Raw genomic sequence first — 11,945 nt, 5'->3', positions numbered from 1 at the left:
TCGCCCCTATGACCCTGCCCCCAAAAGTGAAGGTGTTCGGGTCTCCACTGACCTGGCCATCCCCTGAAGGGCTGACACTATCCATGGAGCCTGACTGAAGCCCCCAACAGTGAAAAACCCAGAACTACGGCGGATCTTAGAACGGTGTGGAGGCACAATCCATGTGTGTGTTGGTGTGCAGGCATGCGTGCATATGTGTGTGCGTGCGTGTGTTTGTCAGTCTTCAAATGCTCCCCAGGACTCTACTGAGGTCTGTTTCGGACAAAGGTAGAATCTTAGTCAGAGGAGAAAACAAGCACAAAGACTAATCCACTGTCGTGTTTGAAGTCCATAATGTTTCTTACTGATCTACGAACACCGCTAATGTCGACGTTTTATAATTCTAACAGTTCTTAAATCAGTTGATTAATGACTTTACATGAATTGCATATAATTGCATAATAACACTAACAATTGTCCATTCTCAAATTCTGTTTGAATGGGTTGAATGTGGCCCATACTGTGCGATGATTGTGTTGAAGTGACTAACCTCCTAATTTTCCTCTCATATAATGAGAAGGCTTCTCATTCCCAGCTGGGGTTATAGGATGAGCTATATTTATCACATAATTAACTTCTGCTGTTAGATGAATTATGATATCATTTAATACGATAGATGCATCAATTTTAACATCCCATTATTTACACATAGGATCACATAAATTCCATGTAATCTCCCCTTCAAATATTAACATTATTTTATTTATATTGTTATTTATATATTTATACAGTTTTATGCATTATCATTTTCATCTATGTCTATCTGATAGCCAGAAGCACACAGCATTTCCGTACTTGATAGAAGGGAATATCAGTCCACATTAACAAGATAAATAATTCAACTGCGAGGCAGGATGCTATTGTGTACAGGATAGGACTATATTCAGTCAGAGAATGTTCAGGAAGGAGCACTTTAACTGACATGTATGGTGGATGTGAATTAGCTGTACATATTGTAATTGTGCCTTTGGAGATTAAATCCAGTATAATGCTTTATCTATAAATATTTCATCTCTGCTTTAAGTACCTTGTGTTGTTATCAGCCCCTTTTGTTTTAGACCTGAGGCATGCCCATGGTAATGTAGTATCCTCCGACTTCAAAAAGAGCTTCTTCTCCTCAGTAAAGGCTTCTTGAAAGTGCACAACAGCAAGTAACCAATTGCAGCGGCAGCCACTAACATTCTAACATTCCAACTCCAACCCCATCCATCCATCCTCTCGGGGGTCATACCACCCCACCCTGTCATGTCCTCTTCCTCTGGAAAACAGCGAATGACGGATTCTTTTGGTTGATCATATTTTTACTCTTAAAAAAATTGATATATATGTCTTCTCATGTCTGGAGGGACAAAATCCTTTATTGAAATACAAATCTATTTTCTATTTTATTATTACTAAATGTCCAATTTTGTCACATGAAGGAAAATAGCAAAGAACAATCTCCGATGTCTCCTGTTGTTACTGCGAGTTTTAAAAACACTGTCTACTTTAATCCAATGTGCTGTTCTTGTACCTTATTGTGATCTAACTATACTGAATACCAAGCAAACTTCTGTAATCTTTGCAGGAAAAAAAAGACTGAGCTTTTCATACAAGTTTCTTTGTGTCCGGGTGCAAAAAGTCATATTATTAAATGTTCTAGTGCCGTTTCACTGTAATGTATAATGTGTACATTGGTCAATTTAATTGTGTTTGTTTATACACAGTTCTCTACAGTACAGTATGACAAAAACACAAATAAAACTGTTGAGTCAGCAAATACCTCTATGTACTTGTATGAAGTTATTTCCATAACAGATTATATAATTTAAAAAGGAATATCCACAAAATGCACATGTACAAACATCAGAGGTAGATTTTTGATCTTGAGATCGACCAGGAAAGTAGAGGTAGTACATACATTCAATATGAAAGGTCATTTTAGGTCCAAACTGGTTAGGAACAGTGTGCTGTTATCTACGTCTCTCTCCGGTTCCTCATCCTCACCCCACTGGTGGCCAGGTCCCTCATCAGGACTGAAGGGGTGGGACTCCCTCCTCGAGGTGGGGGAGGAAGGGACAGGAGCAGGCACTCTTCCTCATCCACCTCCTCCTCTGCCTCTGCCTCAGGGTTGCGACAGACGTCATAATCTAATAGGAGACTCTCGGCTTCAATCAAAGGGTCTTCCTCCCTCTCTTCATCCTCCTGCTCTTCTTCCTCCTCCTCCTCTTCTTCCTCCTCCTCCTCTTCCTCCTCCTCCTCCTCCCCTACTTCCACATCCTCCAATACGTCGACCTCCTCCTCGTCTTCCTCCTCCTCTTCATCATCTTCCTCCTCCTCCTGACCCTCATAAAAGCCCTCTTTAGGATACTGGAAAACATCTTTGTGCTCATTAAAGCTGATTTGTTTTTTCGCTTTAGGAGACGGCCAGAGCTCCCTCTCAACAGCCACTTCCAGCCGCTGCCCCCTTCCTTCCTCGCCGCCCAAGGCAGGAGGGAGACCCTCCCTCTCTCCCTGCTCCTCCTCTTCCTCTTCTTCCTCCAGCAGGACTGGCAGCCTGGTGTCCACCTCGACCTCCTCCTCCTCCACCTCCATCCTCTCAGCCAGGGCTTCGGGGGTGGGCCGCCAGCAGCCCGGCTCCTCAACCACAAGGCTGACGGTGTCGTACCTGCGCCTGCCACAGGGCTCCTCGTACTGGGGGTAGGTCTCCTCGGGGTAGCCTGGGTGGACAGGCACCGACACACACGAAGAAAGCACTGTTATAAACCACATGATATGCCTCAGGGAGCAGACGTCCACACTTAGCTATCTGTCTCTGCACCGTGTGCACGCATCAGCTTATCAGATAGCATGGATACGTGGGTGCAGTACTGGGTGTGTATTGCATGGCGACAGTGAGCGCATGTGAAGGTCTTGCTGTCGTTACCATCCCAGTCCTCTGTGTAGGTCACCTCCTCGGCCTCGATCTCTGGGGAGGCGGCCTCCGTCCGACCTTCCTCCATCACCCGGCTGATGTCCTTCAGCTGCAGCCGCAGCCTGTCCTCCTCCTCCTCCTTCTCACGCTGCCGCTGCTGCCGGGAACCACCTTTACTCTTGCTCAGGCGCCGGCTCTTACTCCTGCATTTACCCCTCTTGACACTAGAGGGCAGTGTTGGAAAATGAAGTCAGTCGGACGAATCCCTCTACGTAAACCGGATGAGAACTGTTTAGAACTAATAAATGATTTCTGAGTTATATTCAAGCTGCGGCAAAAAAGAAGAAGTCAACCTGCATTTCAGTTGGCTGTCACATTTGTCAGACACAATGAAACTACCTCTGAAACGCAGAGAAACTCCAGCAAACGAATTCGGAGGAGGTGTTTATCAGAAACAGCCCACCGATTTGTACCAGCTTTCCTCCGTGTGTCGTTTCTCCGGCTCTGGCCTGATGACCTGAGCCGCGCAGAGCGCCTGGGAGAAGAGCCGCCTACCTGTCGGGCGCCCGGCTCGTTCCAGAGACGATCATCTCCATCAGCTGCTCCGTCTCCTGCAGCCTCTGGTGAAGCCTGGCCAGCTCGTAGTCAGCTGGAGGTGAAGCCAGGTTAGTTACACTGCTGCTTGGTGGAGTTGTAATACTGTTACCAGCCCCCTTGAGGTCTCTAGCCTGTTCAATCCCATTAGAACGCCATTCAACACACCGGGGAATGGAATCACTGCATTGTTTCCTTAAGATTGTTGTGTCATTTCATTCTGAGCGTGTGATGTTTACATGGATTGAGGATGAAGGGGATTCTGATATGGTGACGGGTAAATCGACGTACATATCGGATTTCTTTGATTTGGTGTTGGAGGAAAGTGGCCGTCGGACTTGGTAGGTGGTTTTCCTTTAGATGTCATCTGTGGATACATTTACATTTAGTAATTTAGCAGACACTCTTATCCAGAGCGACTTACAGTAAGTACAGGGACATTCCCCCAAGGCAAGTAGGGTGAAGTGCCTTGCCCAATGACACAACGTAATTTGACACGGCCGGGAATCGAATCAGCAACCTTCGAATTACTACCCCGATTCCCTAACCGGTCAGCCACCTGACTCCAAGTTCAGCTCACCAGGGTGGAGCTATCCTGCTACAGTAAGTATGGTTTATTAGGTTCAGCTCACCTTGTAGAAAATAAAGAGGATGTAAAGGAGAATTCCAAATCCATAGATGGGTATGACCTGCCCCAGGAGGCTGGGCCTGCTGGCTCCACTCATGCTTTTTACTTTGGCCATGATATCAAGGCTTTGAGTCAGGGGGGGCACAGAGCCCTCCTCCCACAACCCCTGGTCCTCTGGCACAGGAAGACGATGCATCATAGGGGGGTAGTAACCTGGTCTGACTGAAGGAGATTGAAGGGTTACACACACACACACACACACACGCACTAGACACATTTATACACTTTACACCCCTACATCTTAATAGTGTTGTTAATGATGACCAGTCTTGCATTTTACTATCTATTAGACCAGATGGAAAGATTAAAAAAATAGTGTTCTATATGCAAAATGTCGCTAGATGGAAATTAAACTTGAACAGGAGTAAAACAAGTTAGCCTTGACTAATGAGAACAACTTTTGTTGAATGTGGAGGAGATAAAACTGGTGGTGCATTAGGACAGATGTGACATAACATGGCAGGGGATTAAATGCGCGATGTATCTTGTGAGCGCCTTTGTGAAAAATGGCTGATTTTATCGTGCGTATTAACAAAAATAATAATAATTATAACCCGTTTTTTTACAGTAAAATGTCATACATGTATTTTTGAGAAATCGGTGTTTACTTTATTTGGCCACGGTTCACATACCACTGCTTTCAAAAGTCAGCGTTTTAAACTAGCTGACACGAATGAACAGAAACAGAATTATCCTATGACTGGCAAATGCACAACCCTCAATAACAGGAATGATAATCCGCCTTACCGTCGGCCTGCCCTACATCTTTCTTCCCTCTGGGCAAAAGCATTTTGGGCAGGAAAAGCGAAAGACATAGCACGGAGCAAGAAAATAGAGTAACCTTCTGAAAAGTTGTAACCGACATTCTGTCAATGACAACGTTAATTTGATCTAAAAGAGAAACTGCAACACTGGTATACAGGTCGGAAACCACAGTATCCTCTCCATCACATTCTCACTCTAACGGTTCAACGAAAGTGAGGCGGTGAGTCGCTGCTGAGGGTCTGCACATGTCCAGCAGATGTCACTATGGGTCCAGTAAAAATATCCATAGCTTCCAAATATTAGTTTTGTTTATTGCAACAAATAATGCATGACGCTAGGAATGACCCTAACCCTTATCGAATTGATTTTTAACCAAATTTCTTCATGGTGCCTCTCGAATATAACATTTCTGTGTTTTGTGGTTTTCTGACCATATTTTTACCTCATTGGCATATTGGACATAATGTTGTTGAACAAATTCTCCAATAGATGTCACCAAATACCCAGTAAGATGTTTAATAGTCAGTGCTGTGGAGTTAGTCAGATTCCACCATCTTGCTTTTTGGATTTTGTAAGAAGATTTTCATCCTGACTTTGCAGTGAAGGCTATGTTTGCTATAAAAAGCATCAACACAGAAAAGACCCTGTCATATAGGGCTGCCAATGGAAAATCACACTATTTACCATTGAGTTAATCAGTAGGCCTACTACATGTATGCTCTATATCTATTACATTTACATTTAGTCATTTAGCAGAAGCTCTTATCCAAAGCGATTTACAGTAAGTACAGGGACATTCCCCCCGAGGCAAGTAGGGTGAAGTGCCTTGCTCAAGGACACAACATCATTTTGCACGGCCGGGAATCGAACTGGCAACCTTCAGATTACTAGCCCTATTCCCTAACCGCTCAGCCACCTGACCCCTATTACTATAGATTAAAGGTTCCCCTCAATCTTCAAGTAGATCTTAGTTGTTAGGGTCTTTTGTTTCAATGAAATGATAATAACATTCATATATTCTTTGAAATGTTTTCCGCTGTATCCAGATGTGTTGAGATTTGTTGAGAAAGATATCTGTTTACTACATAGGAGTATTGAATCCAATGTATTGCCATTTGGCATCACTAAATCAATCTGATCTTAATATTTAGTACAAACAAATATATTAATTACACACAAAAACAGTTACATCTAAATGCACATTGTCATCAGCTAAACTCACGTGTCAGCATGACAAGATAGTAAAGCACTGGTGATGTACAATCTAGTCTGCACTGTTGTTGTAGATGTGACACATTGTGATAGGTGGCACTATTGTGCAATATTGGCCTTGCAACATCTGTAAGCTTTTAATCTGGTGAAACAACATGCTGTATTTGTTTACCTTTTTTAGATGGCTGGATTATAAATTATCTGTGCCAACAGGCATATGATTTTGACAGAGATTATGACTGCTGTACAGATGCTGAACTAAACAGATATTTTAGTTTTTTTGTCACCAGTGGTTCAAAGTGGTGTGCATACGCTACTGCATAGATGTTTCGACTATTGTCTGTGGGTATTAGAGATCAAAGATATCGAAATGTTTACCCTGAACTAGTTGAAACTTAAAGAAAAAATTATTATTCGACTGTCACTCTCCCCCATTCCATTTTATTTCCTATTATTCTAGTCAACTCAACTGTGAATTGGCTGAAAATGTATTTCCATATCCCCCATAATTGCAGTGTTGTTACAATAAGACTTTCATCGTTCTCATGGAAACCCCTAAGTACACATCATGCAGTGCAATTACTCAAAAACGAAAACCTGCTAATGTCAGAGTAGTGAAAATATCACAGCACACCCCTATTCCCCAAATCCAACTGGGAAGTATTACATTTTGAATTTGACCACATTCATGCTCATGGACACATGGAAAAGCTGTCTAAAGGAATGAAAGTGTGTGGGCACAGTTTGGACGGTGCCTTTGGGGATTTGCCTGGTTTGGTTTGAGTGATGCCATGAAGGAAGTATGTGAGAAAGTGTGTCCAGTTCACACTGCAGTGCAGTGGCGGACTGGTAATGCAAGCCCCTCTGCCTCTGTCTGTTTACTGCGCTTCTGTCTTATCAAGCCTTTAATTGGGTGTGCTTTGCCTTCGGCAAGGGCACAACCTTTGTTCTCTCACATATATATTTATTTATTTTTATTATTTATTTTCGCCCCCCTAAGGATCAGTCAATATTTGGACTACATACACAACGGCGGTGTCAAAAGGTTCGTCTTGTTAGCGATTGCGTTGGTTGTATTTTTATTTACGTTCTGTTGCATGGTTTAAGTAGAAATTGCGTTTTTGTGGTGAAAAGTGAAGCTAACGGTGGCTAATTTGCTAGCCACAGTCACTGACGTTACTAACGTTACTACGTCACTAACGTCACGAAAACACGCGTGACTACCTTTGGCAGAACATTCGTTTCGCATCTGTTAACTTGGGGGATAGCTAGGCTAACTATAGCTTTACTGCAAGGCAGCTGCAGAAATGCCACAAGCAAAGAGGCCAGGGTGATAACTATTTACTCATTTTACTTTGTGATGTGAAACACAATTATGAAATGTAATGTACAATATTAGCTGATATTATTAAGGAAGTAGGCCCACATCTACTTTCGGAAACAGTAGTCTACTATTTCACTGAAGCATTAGCATGACATTAGCCTCTGTTGCCCGGGCAACACATACCACAGTGGTCTATGATGCATCTGTTTTCAATCGTTAAAATAAACATTCCTCACAAATACATTTTCTTTGTAGGATTTACTATGACATTACATTACAAGTAAACGATTTGTTGGTGAAATTATCATTACCTGTGTTTTCAAACCAGTGTTGCTCATTGCAACACTGTAGCCTACACGAGACACACGACAAAAACATCTACACAGCTGTTTAGGAAGTCAAACGGCGACAGAACATGTTCGGCACTCCCCTTACTTAAGTCAAAAGTCTATCTAACTGCTAACCTTAACTTCATTGCCACAGCCTAAACTTTGTCAATCTGTTCATGAAAATAATTAATTTCAGCCTAAACCGTACAACGGAACGTTAAATCCAATTCAACCAACGCAATCGCTACTGTACCAAGACAAACACAGCAGTAGTCTACTGTACTGTAGTAGTACAATTTACCGGGGCAGCTTCTCCACACAGGGCTATATTGCATTTTGCGTTGTTACTGACAATGATCGCTACCAGTGAGCTTTTTATGAAAGCGATTTTCCACTAAATAAATGTCAAGCTTATTTACGTTTTTGGGGGCATATTTTCAGTTAGAAGATGGTACTGTTTGAATCGCGATTCAATCTTCTACTGCCGGTACTGTAACGTCGTAGAATAATCTTCAAAGGGGGTTCTTTATTCATGAATGAATGCAATATGAGTAGGCTAAATGCCTTAAAATATCACGAGAAGGGAAAAACTTAAAAGGACGTTTACGTCATAGAGATTAGGTCAATTTTTACACCAGTCTGCCAAATGTATTCGTTTTGATTCAACGATGAGGATGCCTTTTGCAGGGGAAATTAGAAGATCTGTTTCATTCTACACTTCACTCGTATTTTCAGTTGTAAATGAGCAGCAAAAAAAAAGAGCTTTTAAATCTATGTAATCTTTATAAATAATAAGTATGCATTTTTATATAAAATATACAGAAATATCAGTTTTAAAAGTGTCATTCAAAAACGGACCCCTGTGCAACCGACGCAAGCAAGCACACCCTACAATTTCCCCAGAAATTGTACCCTCTCTAGTTACTTAATTATTCTTCATTAGGCTCAATTAAAATACAATGGACTCACTGCAGCAAAAGTCAGGCAATGTCGGCTCTCTCCCGGCAGTGTGCAGAACAGGACATGGGCTACCTTGATATCCCTGCTGTGTGTTCTTGGAAAATGTATTTTGGTTATTCTTTGAATGAAAGCCTGGGAAGTCTTATTGCTATGCTAACAGCAATATATAACATTGACTCTTATGAAATGTTCATGCTCCTCTGTGTCTAGTGAGGAATAGATTCACATACATGGCAATCAAAGCACCTTCACCAAGCCAAATTGCTTTCAGAAATAGAAATGGTTTTCTTTCTCTATATTCATGCAAGTGATTTGTTGTGCAATGTCACCTTACTCAGCGGTAGCACACCAGGTTTACATCAAGTTTTTTCCCATCCACTTTCTCTGCCTCTGTCTAAATCAGTCAATTTATTTCCAAATTGCAAGTCGAGTGTGGGAGCAAGGGCTTCTTTTTTTTTTTCCAGTGGTGGCGAAATATTAAATCAATGCACCCCTATATATCGAGAAGGTTTAATTTCTTATTTGATATTGATGGGGATGAACCTGGCTTTGAGTGTCATGAAGGACATAGTGTTACAAATCCCAGGCCTTTATATTCATAGAACAAAGACGGTGAGGAGTGAATGAGCTGGATTAATCCAGTGGAAGCATGTTCTGCAGCACGGGCCAGCCCTTGACTGGCTTTACTGCTCGTCTGCTAGACTCCACACCTTTATTTATTAGCATCAGAAGAACAACAGTAGCCACTAGCCTCAGAGAGTAATCCACTGGTAGCAAATTTACATTTCTTCCCACCTCTCTGATTATCCTCACGGAAACAGCATGTACAGGAGTTATACTGTCAAAATAACGCGAGTGACCAATGCATTATTGCTGTCTACAAGAATGTATATTGAATTCATAGTCGATTGGGGTCTATCAACAATCTGGAGACTGTTGATGCCGACTGTGCTACTGTGCATCGTGAACTTCTTATAATAGTCATGTGGCCATTCATGGACAGCGCTGTTGTGTTACCTGTCTATCCGAAGCGAACAACATCAAAACATTGCTCCACCAAGTGCTTGTTTTCCTGCATTCTCATGAATGAGATCCCGTTGCGTTCAAACGAGCCTGCTTCAAACCGTTTGTTTCACAGAGAGTTAATTACAGCTGCTTGACCTATCATTTTAAAGGTAAGCCTTGGCTGATTGTTTTTTCACACCGTGAATGAACAATTGATTTGCTTTGTTTGACATATAGAGTTACTCAGGCAAGAGCTGAGCCAGTGTCATCCCCATCGAGAGCACTGAGGAGCGAGGCAGTAGCCCTCTCCTCCAGAGGGGCCTGGGCTGAAGTTCACCTGATACTGCTTTGATCTGCAGCAACAGGGGGGAGATGATTTTATTTAAGGTGTCTCGGCGCCTCCGTGGCTCGGCGCTGTGTGAGGTGCACGGTGAAATTGTAGGTTTATTTGAGCTGTTGAGAGGAGACTGTATGTGCCCCCACACACACACGCGCGCACGTGGACACACCAGCAGGCACTCACACACACACTCACACACACACCACACACAACCTGAACTACCAGCATCAAGGCATGTCCACATTTGCTGTTGTGCAATTGTTTTCTATCTTTGGCACACAGGCCTGGATGTGTGTGTAAGCAATATATAGCAGTAGCATCCCTTGACCTTGTGAGAACTCTTACAGCTCAGCTATGTATACATTCATTACCCAACGTCAATCTAAAATATATATTCGATAGTATGTGTTTCATGTTGAACAATGTGCCAGTTGCCTACAATCTCATCTGTTACATTGGTAATGAAGACATTACATAGACAAAGAGTGTCCAAATTCATGTTGTGCTTGTGTGCTCTAACACTCTGAGGTTTATTATTCTTCACCAGGTACACTGTTATATGAATATAAATAGAATAATGTATTGGAAAAGGAAAGAGAATCGAGACCATATTTTGCTGTGATAAATTGAGATATTTATTGTATCTTGCTTTTAGAAGACAATTTGATGGCTGAAAGAGTCCAGCATCACATTTGGAAGCAGTCTGAAGTTTTCCTGAGTGTCCTTCTGACCGTCAGGTTCAAAAGTTTACAAGGTTTGTAGTGTCTGCGTGGCAAGCATTTTACAACCGACATTAGGAGACAGTTCACCGCGTTAGCGCTTCACAGGAGTGCTCCATTTTAGGTACGCTGCACATCCCCTCAAACCTTCCTCCCCTGTGTATGCCAGGCACCTTGAATGCCCTTAACCAGGCCTAATAGGAGATAATGTTAGTGCTCTGCAAAAGAAGAGAGATTCTTTTTGAATTATTAACAAGTTAACTTTGTAGTGGAGGCACTTCATCCCCGAGGACAAACAGCCCAAATGTTTGCAAAATATAATTAAGCCGAGGCATCTTTAAATGTCATTGCAGCCTGTGCCATGTTTCAAATTGTTCTGCATCAACAGAATTTAACGAGATGGCTAAGGAATCCATTTCCTGCAAGCATGTGATAAGCCACACATACAGTGGAGCACTTTCATTGATTGCCAAAATAAAGCATTTTGTATGCAAATGGGGGGATGGAGTGGCTAAGCTGATTCAGTCGCATGGACACCAAATAATGGCCTTTACAATTAATACTCTTGCATGCTATCCATTGAAAATTTCATCTCCTATTTAATGGCTCTAAAACATTTACACATGCCCAGAAAAAGAGGGGAAACGTCCTGTGTTCCAATGGATTAATATGTAAGCCAACAAACAAATAAAAAAAGCTGGGCATCCCTCCCTCGCCACCTCCTCCTCCTGTATTGGTCCTCTTCCCGTTGTCTCATGCTTCTGCACATTTTGGATTAACTGATAATCTTTGAACATGAAGGCAGGTCTTCCAACCCTGTAGGGGGTGGGGTGTTGAAGGCGGGTGGGGGCTTGGTGGAGGGGGGGGGGGGGGGGGACAAAGTGAGGGAGCAACGGATTGGAGCCAGTGCTGCATTGTTTGAATGTAATGTGCTTGTCTTCGACTTGTAAACACGTCTCTTTTTGTTGTTGCGATGCAGCCTTCCACCCCTCCGCCCTGCAGGGTTAGTCCAATGAGACGCGCAGGTCTGACGAGATAAAAAGCCGATGCGGGGTAGAGGGGACTGACATCCCTACC

At 42.7% G+C, this 11,945-nt stretch overlaps 1 protein-coding gene across 1 annotated transcript; it reads right to left on the bottom strand.

The window, feature by feature from the left end:
* Positions 1-1,995: 1,995 nt before the first annotated feature.
* Positions 1,996-5,079, bottom strand: ric3a (RIC3 acetylcholine receptor chaperone a). Its single transcript, XM_067249409.1, has 5 exons — positions 4,962-5,079; positions 4,159-4,376; positions 3,488-3,660; positions 2,945-3,156; positions 1,996-2,738 (listed from the first exon to the last, which is right to left on the bottom strand). The coding sequence occupies exons 1-5, from the start codon at positions 5,077-5,079 to the stop codon at positions 1,996-1,998; spliced, it is 1,464 nt and encodes a 487-aa protein (XP_067105510.1).
* Between the last annotated feature and the right edge of the window lie 6,866 nt (positions 5,080-11,945).

The sequence above is a fragment of the Osmerus mordax genome, chromosome 13 (assembly GCF_038355195.1).
Source record: "Osmerus mordax isolate fOsmMor3 chromosome 13, fOsmMor3.pri, whole genome shotgun sequence".
Classification (NCBI taxonomy): Eukaryota; Metazoa; Chordata; class Actinopteri; order Osmeriformes; family Osmeridae; genus Osmerus; species Osmerus mordax.
This window is presented reverse-complemented; position numbering and strand designations above follow the sequence as displayed.

Coding starts and splice junctions, on each gene's coding strand:
- ric3a (XM_067249409.1), bottom strand. CDS start 5,079: ATGTCGGTTACAACTTTTCAGAAGGTTACTCTATTTTCTTGCTCCGTG. Junction 3,661..4,158: donor TCCTCTTTATTTTCTACAAG/GTGAGCTGAACC, acceptor GGGATTGAACAG/GCTAGAGACCTCAAGGGGGC. Junction 3,157..3,487: donor ACGAGCCGGGCGCCCGACAG/GTAGGCGGCTCT, acceptor ACTGCCCTCTAG/TGTCAAGAGGGGTAAATGCA.